Genomic DNA, 17,807 nt, shown 5'->3' with positions numbered 1-17,807 from the left:
AGAAAATAAATTATACCGTTTTATAATTCACGTCACGATGTCTTGTGGTTTTAATCAAGGCGAAAGTTTAGGGGGAGCGTTAATCTACTAATGTTAGGTTAAGGGAGTTTGTGAACTCCGGCGCCGCTATTTAGAGGATTTACTCTTTGTTTCCAATCCTTTTATGGGAAATGTATGTGTTGCTAACGTTATTTATTATGAGGTACTTTTTAATAAAAGTTTGTTCCACGTAATGGTTTTTTTTTAAATGAAGGAGACAATTATATTATGAGTTCTAAACTGGATTAAAAAAACGGAATAACTTTCTCTGGTGACGATTAATTGATCACTGATAGGGTAGGCCACTCACTAAGCAAACTTATAAAATTATAAGTTGGCTCATGTTATGGTAAATATAATAAATGGCTCATGGCATGATGGCATTCGTCTTACAGTAATCGTTTAAATACTTATATTTAATGTCACATAATATGGTACATATTTAAAAATAAACATCACAATATGTCGTAATCTCAAACCCACCCAGCATGAAACGCATGAAGCTCATTGCATCATTATGATTTATAAATAAAATAAACCAAGAAACTCATTCTATTCCCCAGCAAGGAAAATGAGTACCGTTGAAATACGTTTTTAAAACTTAAATGTCAATTACTGACAAGAGCATAACAGTGTATTTGCTGACTTAAAATTTACAAGCGACCGCAGTTATTGAAAAACTAAGGGAAAATTTTAAAGTGTAATTGTGTTCCGTAGCTCTCTGGAAACCAATAGTTTTGTAAACTAATAAACCAGTTCCATTTTATATTTTTAAAGTCAACATTGGTAAACTATTGTGAACGAAAGTTTGCCTGGTGCCTTTTGTTTTTATTTGATGGCTGAAATTCCCTTTTCTGTAGGTTCATATTAATAAAATTTAATAAACGAAATTCTATGACAGGTTTCTTTTGTTAGGCTTCTGTCCCTTTTTTAAATTAGTCTGGAGTGCAAAAATAATGAAGTGGAAGCCATCGCGGTACCTAACTCTCAGCTGCACTTATGCCAAAATGTATTGCGGTTTTATCACTGAAGTGTTATCAAACAAATTAATATTAACAATTTGATAACCTTTATCAGAACTTAGGTAACCCTAACATAAACCAGGATTATTTTCCTTATGCTCTATGCACAATAATTACCTATAATATTTCTGAATAACTTGCTTCGCTATTTTAATGAAAGGAATGCAAACTTGCCTAGTATCATGGAACCCTCTTAGGCATAAATAGACTACGCACTATTCTCAGTCTCACCGCACATTATTTCAAATCCCGTAAATTCTTCACCTCGCGCAAAGTACTGGGGTTTAGTGCTCGTCTCGTTAACTAACAACTGGCGGAAAATTAACAGCTGAGCCGACTTGTGTCGGGAGCACGAACAACCGCCATCATTGCTCATTAAACCCATAATACGTTAAATATGCTAAGGAGCTCGCTTTCGAGAATAATAGTGGCAGAAATCTTTGCGAACTTTGTCGGAACTTCGCCGTATGTTATGTTGGTACTTCGCTAATTATGTACTCTGACGTCACGATGAGATTTGGTCGTGGTCGTGTTAAATTAAGTTTTAAGTTGCTACTTTAATTTTGTTCTATGTATGTCACCGAGTGTAGGTACATAATCATACTGCGACTGAAGTTCCTACTGAACGTACAAGTTGACACGGAGTCTGAAATAATTACATCTGTTGAATTAATCAGCATGTTTACGGTGATCTGTTTGTTATCTTATTGGCTTGATTTCGGCTAATACTGATTGTCAATATTCTAATATTTGGTTCATGATAACTTTCATAAATCAAAATCTCCTTTAAAAATATTGAAACAATATCAAAAGCTTAACTGCATGTAGATAATATCATTAAATGCTGCCACTCGCTTCGGTCACTTAATCCGATTGCGAATTGTCCAATCAATTGAACCCGTTTCCAAGCCTCAGTAACGTCAGGCGGAAATAAAATAAGTGTGTATTTATTTGATCGATTGACAGATTTAGTGGAAGGTGACACATACGTAGTGCCTACATGCATTATGAGACGAGATGTAAGATTGATGAGCGAACCACTGAAATATCGCTCTACTTTGTAAAGCTCTTCAAGCGACGAACGAGTCCAAAATCCGGGGAAGCGGGATGTAATATTAGTACCCACTTACACGGATGTTGATCAACCTTTAAAGGGCATCTATTCTGTCACAATATGTGCCACAATTAAACGTCGGTGCGTATAACCTTTGTATAAGTACTCGAATTACGTCTATCTATTTTGCGTCGCCTCAATGAGCAGCGAATCTGTCCGTAATGAATCAATCTACGCAAAGGCAGGTTTCACCATTCCAAGCGATATCTAAGAGATGGATTGAATGGAGCTTACTAAGGCTTATTTTAATGACATTTTATCTCGGACAAATCTTCTATTTAATGGATGTTTTAGCTCTTGAGCTAAGGCACGGAGTTTATGCGTGTAAAAGTGTCATCTTCGCATTTAAATTCAAACGGCTATAAGACGAAGATAGTGTAGATAATTCAATAAGCTCAAGTGGATTAAAGTGTGGCGTTATCTATCTGCCTGGTGAGCTTGGCAATATTCAAGGGGTGCTATTGTTTGACCCACTTCGCACACACGACTGGCGCGGTGAAAATTAAATGTTATATTTATCATCTGTATCTTTCATATCTGCTATTGTTTTTATTTACGGTAGAAGTTTATTGCGCATAATGTTCGAGTAATAGAAAAGAGTAAATATTACTTTACTTATTTCTCTCGATTACCTGCTGTAGGTAAATGAATAATAATTTAGATTTTGTCTGGCAAAAATAAACACATCTGCCTATTTGAATAATGCCTTCATAATAGCATACTTGTCCACTGCATCTAAACTGTGTATAATGTGTAGGTACCCTGTTAAACTGGTATGTGGAAAATTTTAATTAGACGCACACAACAGTGACTTTGCTCACCGCTAGTGTTGGCAACATAAAATTAATACAAACAGTCAACAAAGCAAATTACTTCCAGGGAAAGTATGAAGAGTTAGTTACGCCTCCGCCACAAGGGGCAGAAAAATGAACTTTTAACATAGAATAGTTAATTACGCAAACTAACAACTTACTTATAACTCGGGGACTAAGCATTATTTAACTTTGACTATAGAGGACCCTTATTTTTCTGGTCAGATTAATGAAGGTGCACATTCTCCGTCACGGTATGTGTGCGTCATAACACTCATTTGCATGGACTAACCGCCATCTTGCCCTAAGCTAAGAGGGGCTCCCTAGGGTAAAGTTATTAGTGTCCTGTCCATCTTCATTTAACAGGCTCACTGCCCGAGACTTGGACTTGACAACCGTTTACTAACGGTCGCTTGACCATATTCCGCAATTTGAATTTGAAAAAGGAAGCAAATTGTTCGATGTTCTAAAACGGTTTCAACAGAATGTATTTCAATAACTGGCAAGCTTTTAACAGAATTGCATTTTTTGATGCATGAGATCGGATTGGAAGGTTCCTGTTATTGTTTTAAAACAATCCTATGTTATGTATTCAGTATGTAACAGCAGTTAAGCTGTGAAATATATCCTTTGATTTCCTGAATTTTTTCATTCGTCTAGAATCTGTTGGCTCAAATCAGCGTTCAATCTTTTTTTACGAGGCAATGTCTCATTTATCTGTCTGGACTCCTGGAAATATTACGCCGAGAACATCGATCAATTTGACATATTATTCTTTCAAAATTCCCTCCACAATATTCTAAGAAGGTTATTACAAAGAGACCAATCTAGTGATGAAAGGACTTAGTGATAATTTTTATCTGTTCACAATCTCCGTGACTAAAAAAAGTTACCTCAACGAATTAGGTCACCAGGATAGTCGTGGATCCGCGACATTTGCATTTACAATTATCTCTAAATCTTTCACGGGGCAGCTGTGGAGTGTCTCTTTTAATTAAACCAGACAATATCAGTTTCCGTTTTCAACTTCTTATTTTATCGGTTCTAGTACGTTTGTTGTAGACCAGACACAGTGCGAAATCACATTGTGGTTCGGAACTGTTCCAATAGCCGTAGCGTTGATTACAGCATAATCACTCGCCGTTCATTAATTGCATCGGTCTCCGGTTGACAATCAATTCCGCGCTGAAGACTTCGAACAACTCTAATGTCTGCTTCAATAATCAAAGTTGGAAAACAAAATAAAACAAAATCGTATAAAAGCGGTAGGTATATACGAATACCAAAACTTATTCTCGCTGAAAAAGTTTGTACCTTTGTGTGAATATAGTTAGCTACCTATTTGAACACTATGCAGAGTTTCAGAGGACATAGCTCCGAAAGTTCGTTCTAAAGACTGCTTCAAAGAAACAACTAATAATAAATTCACAGACAAAAGGGTCTCTAGTTTCTAGTACAAAGCTGCAAGGCACCAATTTAACCCGACGCTTCATCTTTTCTGCGCTGAGAGGCTGTCGTCACGTATTTGCGCGTGTTTAATTCACGACTGTCCGTGCCCGCCACGGCGGGGTTAACGAGTGTACCTGCTTCTGGCGGTCGGTATTCTCTTTCTTTTATATTATTTTCTGAATAGGCGAGCCAGTTGAATGATTAAATATGCAAAGCTGGGCCAGTTTAAGTGCTAATGAACCGTGTGATTCTAGCTTTGTTTATGGATTGCGGGTGTAATCAGTGGGAGAACTTGTTGATTTAAATAAATGTTTTGAGCTTGTTTTATTAGCGTAATTAAATGAGGAAATATTTTAATAATAAAACTCCCCGTTCTCTGTTATTGAAATGCGTAGTTTCTTACCGCTTCAGAGCTTTATACATATACATAGTTATATGTAAACAGGAAACAAAACATATTCATTTTAAGATATGTACAGTCAGCACCAAAAGTCGATGAACAGAATCAACATGACAAAACACCTGTTCACAATAAAATGCCATAAGTTATAGTCGCAACTAGGAAACAAAATAGACTGTACACCAGAAACTTACAAAAGTCGTTAAACACGAGTATTTCAAAAGTATCTGTGCACTAGTATTCCTAAAGTCGCTGTACACCATCAATCCAAATGTCGCTGAACATCATTGTATCAAAAGTCACTAAACAGCAGTAAATACAAAATTAGGTCAACAAAGTATATAATGTACTTTTGACTCTTATGTTGTTCAGCTACTTTTGGGACAGTACTTGCTTGACCTTAATAATGTATGTTAACACGTTAGTATCTATTTCAATAATTTTAATAATTATTTTGGAAATACACTCTTTTGCAAAAAAAGCGGGCACCTATGCGAAATCTTAGTTTTAAGAACTTTACGTGTATTTCAAAGGGTTTTAATGATTGTAGTATGTTTCTAGCATCAAAAGGGTTAGCCAAGCATGCGTGAGAGTGTATTCTAAATTTGAATTTTGTACAATTGCTAAGAAATTGGTTAAACCTTGTTTTGGACTAATTGCTGGCAGAAAGTTCGTCGGTGTTTTGAAAAGTTTTTGAAGTGATTTTCAGAAAACTGATAATGCAGTCTTAATTAATGTACCTTTTTGTTAGATCAAAACATTTTTGAAAAACTATGCGTATTTGATAAAATTTTCACCTGCTCTAAATGGGCTATACTGATGATCGATGGCAATGTTAAGAGTTTCGGTATTTTAGTGTAAAGCGTTCTTCTGTTTAGATATTATACCCACGTGTTTTAAAATATCGCTTTTTCATAATTAAACACTATTTAGAGGAGTATCAGTACATTGGGCTGCGACAAAACCAATTTAAAGTAAGCAGTGCCGATCACAACTCGTCTCCTTTCGGACTTTAACATTTTTTAAAATCTTGAAATTCTACAAAATACAGAAAATAGCGCATAGACTGTGAGCACGAGGTCTTAAGGTCTCGTAATCACTGATTTTCAAACAACCTCGTCTCTTGGGAAACTCCGTAGACCTCCGAAGATCTATCAGTCTGAGCGTTCAAATAGCGTGTTTTCATCCCACTGACATTTTATTAAATAAACTTGCCTGCACCGAGATTTCCTAGCATCTACAGCACTTTCCTGCTTAAATCATAACAATAATTGGCTATCTGCTCATTTCTTAAGAAACATACGTTTGGTCAATACCTTTGAATTCTTGACTCCCTTTCAGCGAAATCATCGTTTAGTAACCCGATACCTATGGAGTTATAGAGAGCTTCAACGCGGCAATAATTAGACTTTTTAGATAGCTTAAACTCTCCTCATCATTTTTCACGTGGTTAATTTTAACATTTAGCACAAAATTTGGTATTTTTTAATGTCAAAGTACGATAGGAGACGAGTTGCGATCGGCACTGCTTACTTTAAATTGGTTTTGTCGCAGCCCAATGTACTGATACTCCTCTAAATAGTGTTTAATTATGAAAAAGCGATATTTTAAAACACGTGGGTATAATATCTAAACAGAAGAACGCTTTACACTAAAATACCGAAACTCTTAACATTGCCATCAATCATCAGTATAGCCCATTTAGAGCAGGTGAAAATTTTATCCAATACGCATAGTTTTTCAAAAATGTTTTGATATAAAGGTACATTAATTAAGACTGCATTATCAGTTTTCTGAAAATCACTTCAAAAACTTTTCAAAACACCGACGAACTTTCTGCCAGCAATTAGTCCAAAACAAGGTTTAACCAATTTCTTAGCAATTGTACAAAATTCAAATTTAGAATACACTCTCACGCATGCTTGGCTAACCCTTTTGATGCTAGAAACATACTACAATCATTAAAACCCTTTGAAATACACGTAAAGTCCTTAAAACTAAGATTTCGCATAGGTGCCCGCTTTTTTTTGCAAAAGAGTGTATTTCCAAAATAATTATTAAAATTATTGAAATAGATACTAACGTGTTAACATACATTATTAAGGTCAAGCAAGTACTGTCCCAAAAGTAGCTGAACAACATAAGCGTCAAAAGTACATTAACACACGGCAACATTAAAAATATACTTTGTTAACCTAATTTTGTATTTACTGCTGTTTAGTGACTTTTGATACAATGATGTTCAGCGACATTTGGATTGATGGTGTACAGCGACTTTAGGAATACTAGTGCACAGATACTTTTGAAATACTCGTGTTTAACGACTTTAAGTTTCTGGTGTACAGTCTATTTTGTTTCCTAGTTGCGACTATAACTTATGGCATTTTATTGTGAACAGGTGTATTGTCATGTTGATTCTGTTCATCGACTTTTGGTGCTGACTGTACTTACGAATACCCTTCCGCAAAGCCCCGTATCTCCTAAAGAGCCAGAAAACAGCGCGATCGTCCAATTTCGCTTGATCCGTTGCGTGGGCAGTTTTGCATTACGTTGCGGTAGGAGGCCCCGAAAACCACACCAAATGAGCACATGCACGGAAACTTCCAAGCCCATTTACGGCCTCACAAATCCTAGAAAAACCAAAGAAAAACTTCGCCTCTTTTACGTAAAGGGAAAATATTTCGCTCGCTAAGTGCCCGTTTATTTATATCTGATCTGCACTTAACGTGCGCCTTATGATGCGTGAAGGGATTTCTTAGCTATTTATGTTCGCTCGGATTTTGAAAATTAAAATTAATTCTTTTCCTAGATTATGGGTATTCTGCCATATTTACCCTCTGTACACATCTATTTTATTCTAAAGAAAAAAAAATTGTGAAGGACATCGGCAAAGATTTTTGATAGAAATCGATATTCGAGGATTCTAATAAACAAATCGTATTGCATCTAAGTTTCAAACGCAAAAATAATGAAGTTCCCCACAACTTCTTTAAATGAATCTCTTGAGTGTGATTCAATTTCTACCGCTCGATTTTATGTGTACCGTTTTCCTTTCGTTTGGGATTTAAAAAGATTGAGTAAAAATGTTTACTGCTCAGTGCACACGAGCTGATCCCTAAGCTTAACGTGATGAAATATAGCGTATTTTATTATTAAAGCGACACTATCAACGTATTGTACGACTTAGAATCGCCAACAAAATGTAGCCAATAAATAGTTTCTGAACCGTGGCTAAGTCTGCAAGTTTTTTTCCTTTTTCGAAGAGATACTTATCGATCTTTCTAAGAATAAAGTCTATTTCTTATATTCCGTTTCTAAAAATACTCTGAAGGTGTTGCGTGATTATATCACTGATATTTTTAGTTATAAATGCTAATGAAATGTTTTTTGCTGGGTTCTGTGCAAATAAAAAGTCTGAAGAAAAACATAAACCCTAAAAATATATTTTTTAAGGTTTATGTTTTTCTTCAGACTTTTTATTTAAGGTACACGTGATTGCAAAATAATTACCCTTTATTATTATTAATATATAAATCTCTCCACATGTTTCTATCCACGTTCAATTCGACCACACAAATTAGACAATGTGCACACGTTTCCGTAACTTCATGTTGTTTTGTGTAAATGTATGGTGGTGAAACGGACAATGTTTTGCCCAGATATCTGACGGTCATTCAATGTTGCCATTTTGAAAAAGAACCCATATCATATTGCCTCTGACTGGCGGACGCGAGAAAGGCGTTCGCTTATGATGACCCTTGTCACACATTTTTTCTGTCTCGACACTAAATGGTTAAATAAATATATTTGTATTTTGTTTCAGATGAACGAGATATTGTCATAACATTTTAAATTAAAATTATTATTAAAAAGTAGCAGATGTGAAAAATGATAGTGCCTATATAAAAAATAATATAACGTCATTTAATTAAGTGCTAAAGTGTAATATTAGAGTAAAATTGATGATAAAATGAAAGCTGTGTAATTACGGAAGCAAAATTTATTAAGCGAGTGTAGAAATGAGTGTGTATTTAATCAAGAGTGTTACCGAGAGCTAATTGGAGTATATGATGGTATATACGGTATAGTTTGTGTGTGTGAGTGAGTAATACAGAGTGAAGATGTTGCCGGTGCCCCAGGATCGTATGTCTGGTCGGCGCAGCAGTTCCATCGTCAGTAGAACGCTGCTCGGGCGCCGGGCCTCCGTCTACGTCACCGGGAACCATCAGGATCCTGCGAAGGTAATTCACACATTTATAATATTCACATATTTTTAATCTGTATTATAAGTATGGGTACATAAATCAACACTCGTATGTTTTGTGAATAGCATATCATAAGTCTTCGAGTACCGCTTACTTATGATGTTACAGTGAGTCCCAAAGTATAAGATTGCCCAATCCCACGAAGCTTCATTTATTCAATGAAGAAACTTCAGTTTGTTAACAGTAAGTACCACATTTACATTTAACATTATCAAACTAAAACAAAAGGCATCAAAACAAGAATACCCATTTAAATTAACCTTATCAAGACTTGCTCTAATCTGGTATTCGCAGCATTCCTTATTAACTAACACTAACAAGTATATGAGCGTAGTTTTGTTATCGACACAATACCGCCGTTTGTGTGAACAATAGCTGGCGCCCGCATAATTCAGGATCGGGAGGGTACTTTGAGAAACGCGGCATGCTATAGGTACCTCCTAAGGGTATTTATTTGATCATTGGCTTCAGTTTTCCCTCCGATCAGGCTGCGACGGTTTCGGTAACAGCTGAGCGGAATTTGCATAATAAATCGGCCGTAACAACGGTAATGTCCCTCGCACGTACACCGTATTACCGGCGTTAGCTGTCTACCCACGCCTTTATATACTAGTGCTTAACTACATGACTCAATTAGCTCAACGCGTATCAATCTGAATTACAGATGCGACGTAATTGCGACAGGTATCAGCATTTGGTATCTCCCTCTAAACATTCATATACGTCACTTTTATACTTGCCAATATTCGTCGAACGAAACCAGTCATCAAGTATGTGTAAGTAGAAAATTATGTTGTCGTTCAAGCGTCAGGTTCTTTTTATCGTGAACTCGACAATGAATAGGGTTGAAACATCTAAAGAATAATAACTCAAACAAGTTCCCAGATAAGAATAGGCTGATAGTATTATAAATATGAGCGTATCCACCATAAATTTTCTTCGAAACTTTTTTGTATACAACTTTTTATAGGCGTATCAAAGGAGTGTACTATACCGATTCATGAAAGAAGTATGAATGATAGTGCTCGCGTAATATAAATGTTTACGAAAAGCGCTACTACTTGTCAGATTTACGAGTGTAAAATATATTTCTCGGTAGCGTTAGCACATAGTTACCGTGCGTGATCTTACTGAACGATTTTAAGGCAAAATGATTGATGGAATAGATGGAAATAGCTGCGTATATTAGCACTTTTGGAGCTTTTTATAATACCTACTGAAATAAGTACACATAACATAATGCAAGCAGTATAATGTTTTATTAGCGCTATTACTCTATTATACGTCCTTGTTTAACTTTCCATAGAAGTTAGCACACCATGTTTGCATTACAATTTTCGCGTCACAAATTCCATATAACAATTTGCGTGAAGTTATGGCGAATGGCGATGTTATGAGCGTAACTCGCTCGACTGTACACAAACAACCAGGGGGCACACATAACCATGAACTGTGTATTATTACTGGGTTGCGTACATTTGTTCAGCGTGTACCACCGCTCAACGCTTGCCTCTATTCTTCCATTCATCCGACGAACAATGTCTTATTTCGCGAATATGCTAAATCAAAATGCGCAATACCTACATGCCGCGGTTGGATATTTTCGTGAATTGCAACAGTATTTTTTATTATTCATGTTCGCGTTTTATTGTTCGTCGAATTGTTATAATGTGCAATCATGCAACGTTTTATTATTGCAGGATTCACGCGTGATAAACTAGCCCTTCATATTAACTCTAAATATGATTCAGCTGTTTCAAATAACATTGAATATGCAGTTAATACTTCCACTGCAAATAATTTAATATACCGCAATGGTCAGCTAAAACTAGCGGAGTTGCGAATTTCCGAAATGCGGTCTTATTTAAATAAATATTTCGCTGCGCAGGTATTCCCGATGCCAAAAATTATATTAAATATCATATCTGTGATTCGGTGCACGTAACAATTTCACTCCGTTTATATAAAATTAAATGGTTCCAAAATAGAGTTTTTAGCATTCCAATTTTTTCGATAATACCTTTAGCGAAATCACGCAGAAGTGACACTGAGCTCGCTGCCATTTTGAAAAGGGTACGAATGGCGTAGAATTAAAATACTTGCTTACTTTGAATATAAACGATGTACTCTCTTATGGGAAATTATGGGGATAAGGGTGAGACGAACATTGAAATTGAAAAAATCCAGATCCTGATCAGAAATGGGATTATCCATTTCACCTAAGCTTTTTCCAAAGTGCACTTATTTCCAATCAGATTATTAATTACAATATAAGTTAATGAATTCCTAGAAGCCCATAATTATCCAGTTTGAATTTTCAGCAACATTAAAGGGTTGACCTGAAAGCATTTTCAAAATGTTTGTATACAACGTATAAAATGCACGGGACCAAAAAATGCAGCAAGCAACTCATTTGCAAGTCATATGTATCGCTGAATGTTTTCAAAGCAAACAAGTTGAGATTTCAAACGTGAAAAATAACCTGCAGATTTAAATTTTTTGCCCATAAAGTTCACCTTTAAAAATAGGAAACGTGTATTTCAGGAAATGAAAGTAATTTTCATAATTCTCGATCGGTATTTCCGATTTCATGCGTTTCAACAATACATCATGTAATTTAATAATTCTGGCAATAGCAATTAAATTCACCAGAAGCTTATCATTCAATATATCGGTTTGAATGGCAAATTGATTCAGATACGAATCATAAATTCACGTCTCGCACCCAAACCGCTTCATGTTAAATTCATAGAAGTAATGAAATTAAGCAATATATCCAAATAGCAAGTTGTATTGCGTTGTTAAAAACAGCAAAGCGTGCGGTGGCCCGCCGACCTCCGCTAATTGATCGACATTACAGCGAACTTTCAACAAATACCGAAACAAAGTTTTATTCACATGTGAATTAAAACAATGAAATGTTTCGCAACATGTTCCTGTGATTTTGGTATTTAATTTATTGTTAATTGTTATGGATGATGTGGTTTTTATTCCGCCAGTGGTTTACGTAAACAACGAAATTCGTGCTGAAATCCAGAGAAGCCAAAAGTTCAAACAATGCGGCTTTTCCGATAATTATCAGGTTTTGTTTATTTTTATTTTGTGCAACTAAAACAAGGACAGAGCGTTATGTAGTATGAAATTACAAATTATATTCTTTCTTTTAAACTGTGTGAATGATAGTGAAGTTATTGTGCCTTGTCTCAACCGATAATCCCCAAACAATACACACACTAAGTTTGTGACCGAGTCTACAGAGTTTAGGTTACTCTAACTGAAAATAGTTCGTGATATTTTTAGAATAGGATCTAGGCATGTGTCGTTTAATCGTATTGCCATTTGTCATCATCACTTGGGGCATATAACACTCACCTAATTATGTAAAAACTTCGATAAGTAAAAGTGATAAATGCTGCATCTGAAAGATGTAGCCTAAAGAAAGTTTAGCCTCGTTGAAACCGTCTGCTTTCCCATAAAGTTAGTTCAATGTGCGAACAAGTGGCTAGGGCGTGTTTCTCTTAAGGCTACATTACCTACTTGTCCGATATTTTCTGTTCAGTGGCTGGAATAAAAGACTTTTATTGGGTTTTAGATATCCTTTAATGGTTTTTAGACGATGGAAAACATTTTAGTCTGTTGTTTAATGAAACTGAATCTGTTTAGACTTTGCTGAATAGCGGGACTGAATCTTGTTAATTGCCATCTTTTTTCAGCAACTGAGATATGAAAAAGACGGGTTCTGTGTAGATCTCTCTGGTTGTTAGTTTACATCAGCGAGCACGATTTATTTATTCTTCCTCATAAGAAGTAATAGAAAATCACTTGACTCAAATATAAAAACAACGAAACAAGACGTATCAAACAATAACAATTATTATCATCATATTTCCCATACATCAAGATATTTTTTCATTTCATCAGAGACACGAGGAAACAGGAAAAAAGAATGCTTGAAAACAAATAATCTTCTTTATTTAGCTGCGATAACATTGAGTTCATAACACGATCTTGAAGAAGTAATCTCGTTAAAGGACCAACGATAACCGTAATCTTAGGATAAACAGGATGTGTTTTTTAAACAGAAACAATTTGATAAATTACTTTCAACTTGAAATGTTGGCAAAGAAAATTAAGTGATCATTCCTACGTCTGTGAAAAAAAACATTTTCCGCGAGAACCACGCTGTGTTTTAATTTGACTTTCATCTGATATCCTATAGCATATGTACTTTCTTACATGTTACAATTTTGTGTTTTTTATCTCAAAATGTCGCTATCGCTCCTACAGTCTGCTAGTATATGACCCTGGTTAAATAATGCGCCCTGTATTCTATATATATATAAGTACTCAAATGTAAACGTTGATTCATCGTAATACAAGCTGTTGATTTGCATCCGTGCCATATTCAAGGAGGTAATTATGCTAATGATTCTCGACCCAACTCAATAAAAAAATTGGTACGATTTTTTTTTTCTTTAATTTTTTTTTCGGAATTCCATAAATGTCATCTAGCCTTATTTAAACTTAGCGCGTATGTTACTGGCGTTAAAATCGTGCTGCAACCTCACACAAACGCAAACACAAAGCATACGCAAAGATCACTCATAAATTTCATTCATAAAATTGGATTACTTCGGAAATACCACGACATTACAATGACAAAAAAAGCAGTGCATATTAGTTATTTACCATCTACTGTAATTCCAATCGATTATTTACGTATTGTATGTCCTCCCCCTGAACTATGGCACAAATGCAAATCAACACCTTGTATTTATGAAGGTCTTCTAGCTAAATAATTTGATTCATATATGTCGGATAGGCGGCGAAACACATCAGAATGGCACTATCGTCCGACATCAGTTAGGGTAATCAAGCAAAGAGATAACTCAAAGAAACTCAAAACTCAAACAAACTAAAAACTCAAACGTTTATTCAAATTAGTCGGAACAAAAGACAGCCCCCAAAACGCCCGCCCTTCGCCACTTCCTATGTGTTTTGGCTTGGGGAGAAGAAGTGGCGGAACAAACTCCCCAGCAACACATGTCTGTCTGTTAGGTTAGAAGAACCTTACCATACGATAGACGTTACAATAATCTCTGCACTTTACAATATCTACAACGGTACTACAACACTACGTAATAACACTAGGTACACTAGACGTGACGTAAGGCAGTTTCGAGATGTGTGCCGCACGACGACTCAACGAAGACTGAGCTCCACGGACGCCACGCCGACCACCACGACTCTGCCAAGCGCGCCAAAATGTTGTTTCACCGGAAACGCCACCAGAGGGCGCGCTTGCGTGACGTTTTGTGTCCGTACTAATGACAGTCTCCGACATATATGTTAGTAATTGATAAACATTCAAGGGATACGAAGAATATAAATAATTGGAACGTTTTGTAAATAAATGAATTCAAATGAAAAATACATACTTACAAGTTATTTAATACAAGCCCGTTTTCGTATGCTTTGAGATTTAAATTCTTATTGAACTACAATTTTGACGCTTTCATATGACTGTCACAAAAAATATTTTATATAGTATGGTAATTGGTAATTCAAATAACATATGGTGATCCAGATGCCCCCTGTAGAAACCTGGGGCTGCACTGTTACGAAACTATCCAAAAGCAATATAACAGGCCAACTAACAACTCTACTATCCCATACATTACATTAGAGACATGAATGAAACTAGCGGAATTAGTTTATTACATAATTCAGAGCGTCCCCAGCCACTTGACACCGTTACGTACATTGTTAAACACCTAGAATTGCCTTACACGGTAAATAATTCATGAGTATAGGAACCTTACAATTTACATGATATGGCAATTTCCGAACTTAACTTACGATTATGTATGAACTTATTTGTAATACTTTTTGCGACAGGTTAAGCCCGATTTGTTATTTAGTGATGTTACATAAACTACATTGTCTTTTAAGCGTTCTAGATGTCAAAACCTTGGTCTGAACATGAATTAACTCGGTCCGCGAATTTATCGAGTTTGGACAACCAGAAGAATAGTATGGTCGTTTATGTAGTACTTTGAGTTGATAAATGCCACAATAGCCTGATGAAAATGATTATGGCGATTATCACACTGCCCCGCATGATGCAGCGTAGTGCGTGGATGCGTTTTTTTCCGTTGTATGGAAATATCTCCGTTTGTATGGAAAACACGCATAGTCCAACACACTGAAAATGCATCCACGCGCGTTCATGCGGATCACGCACATACATGCGGAGAAACACGCACCCCCGCGCGTAGGTGCGGGGCGAGACGCAAGGTATGGCACACTGAATCCCGCAATGCCGCGCGTGATTTTGAATGGGCGTGACGTGTATATTTGAAAATGGAACTCGCTGTGCGTGAATTTACAAAACGCACCTACGCGCGTGAGTGCGTGAAAAACCCGCACGATGATGCAGATCTGCACTCCCGCAGGAACGCGCGTAGGTGCGTCGACACGCAAGATGCAGCGTGATGCGGGGCAGTGTGAAGATCACCTATTTGTATAATTATTTTCGTAATTTGTAGTAAAATTTGTAACGTCCTCTAAAATATTGCAAGGTTGGATACTACTCTTCTTTTGTGTTTTTTTTTTTTTTTTATAGTGTAATGCTCAAACACGACGTACAGTCAGAATTGGTGTCAGGGCAGACTTTCCTACCACACGCCAAAAATATCGGAAAAATCACACTAAAATCCAACCGTATAAAATATTCCATGATCTCAGTCCTCGATTTTGAAAGCCAGCGTCTGTAACATAAGCTTTTCAGCCGCCTGTATCAATGGAAAACCTAAGGAAACAAAACCGCATTAAACAGAAGAAAAACATACATTCCGTTTTACGAAATAAAGTATCAGAACTTGGAAGTGACCGTTTTATTTCGCGCCGACAAAATAGACGAGTATTTATAACCCCACTTTCAAAGTGGTTTGTCTCTCTTTAGCTTTATATTTCACACATTTCATTCTTAAAATAGTCACGAACAAGTCCCGTTTGTATTCGCAATAAAGTAGAAAATTATTGAAGAAAAATAGTGGAAAATTCCGAGCAATATTTCAGCTGTGCTAACTTCGTTGTGTTTACAAATACAATTATGAAATGCACAAACATTCAAATCTGGTTAAACTATTTGCAGGTGCAATGCCAATTGCATAACCACGATGCTAATAATTGTGATTTATAATGGCTGAAATATGGCTTAAGGTTCAATGTGAAAAGTACTCTATAATTTGTGCTTTCTGTAAAACTTCAGCGTCATACATCTTTCTAAAATTACGATAGATGTTATTTGATAAATCGATGTTTTTTCTGCTTATTTGTTACCTATGGGTAATAAGGCATTGTCAAAGTTCATATGTCGTTCCATCCTTCTTTTTGAAATCGTTTAGGGAATATATTGGTATCGGGATGTCTGCTTAATTATGGAAACAATATAGTAAATTGATGGGTCGATGGAAGCCTTTTTAAATTAATTTAGAAACCTCTCAAACCCAGACAGGTTTTCATACGAAAAATGTTGAACGTAAATACCGATATATTTATAAAAGTTCAGAGCATAGCAAAGGTTACGTATACATGGTATTTATCCAATTTTATAATTGCAAAGGTCATTTGATGTCACCTGTAAACCTATTAATAAGTATCTGATGATATTACGATCGTCTACTCTATCTACTTTTTCCTGCTCAACAAACTACGGCTTCTATTTATAAATACATAATTTTGAAAATATCTATGCCATGATAACTCATTATTTAGTTGCAAAACTCAAAAAAAAAATTGGTTATAAATATGCTTTATCGAATATTTTGCAAAAAATCGCATCTGAAAAGCCAAGTTGTTCACAAAAAGTACGTTGTATTTTAGTCGTTGAATGGAACAAGATTATTATCAATAAGTGGAGTCGTTCCTATCAGCATGAGGCGAGATGAGCCGTGAACGCGTAACTGCGGCCCTTGCGCCATACTATACCGACGAGATCTCATACAAATATCTCAGATACCTTTCTTATCGTATCGGCGAATACATAAATATGTGGGACCGAGTCGAATATCCAATTATCGCGATTATGGGAAGGAGATAGGTCTGCATAAAGTGCTAAGACTATTCTATGGAGCTGTGTTTCTATCTCTTATTATATGCAATCAGTAAACATCGAAAATTTTAATACATTGCCTTTAGTTATTGTGGGTGCTCTAAAAGGCTATCTTTTCTGTGCAGAAATCATGAAGCTGAATAGTTTTGAAACCAAACTCTTATCAATTTTAACCCTTAGTTTCTATCATAAATCGGGTACATAACCCTCAAAACTGCTGAAATTTCAGTACTTTTTGTAATCAGGCGAGAAAGTCTAATGAATGGCTGAGCGCAGTACCACTTTTTCATTTCGACGTACAAGCCGCCAATTCATTCATTTCAATGTGTACTGTTTAGGCTTTCCAAATGACTTCGTAGTCTGAAGGCTAAATATGAGCGCATAGCCTTTCAGTTTCAGTACTTTGAAACGTATTGAGAGAGCTTTTAGTATTCGGTGAAAAATGTTTGAGCAATAATCTCTATGGATTTGACTTACTTGCAAAATATGAAAGTGCAATAGAAATACAGTGTTTCTTAAGCTCACAAACAGTTAAAATGAATATGTATTAGTACCTTAGTTTGTTCTATCGCAGTTATTCAATCACCCAT

General features: G+C 35.9%; 1 protein-coding gene across 1 annotated transcript in view; it reads left to right on the top strand.

The window, feature by feature from the left end:
- The first annotated feature begins 8,680 nt into the window (after positions 1-8,680).
- LOC124631263 overlaps positions 8,681-17,807 on the top strand; it is an 80,453-nt gene continuing 71,326 nt past the window's right edge. Inside the window, exon 1 of the mRNA XM_047165568.1 lies at positions 8,681-9,077. Within this exon, the coding sequence (XP_047021524.1) occupies positions 8,958-9,077 (120 nt within the window). The 5' untranslated portion in view covers positions 8,681-8,957. The remainder of the gene's footprint in view (positions 9,078-17,807) is intronic.

Source organism: Helicoverpa zea, chromosome 1 (assembly GCF_022581195.2).
Source record: "Helicoverpa zea isolate HzStark_Cry1AcR chromosome 1, ilHelZeax1.1, whole genome shotgun sequence".
NCBI classification, from domain to species: Eukaryota; Metazoa; Arthropoda; class Insecta; order Lepidoptera; family Noctuidae; genus Helicoverpa; species Helicoverpa zea.
The sequence above is the reverse complement of the archived record's forward strand: the minus strand, read 5'-3'. Positions and strand labels throughout refer to the sequence as shown.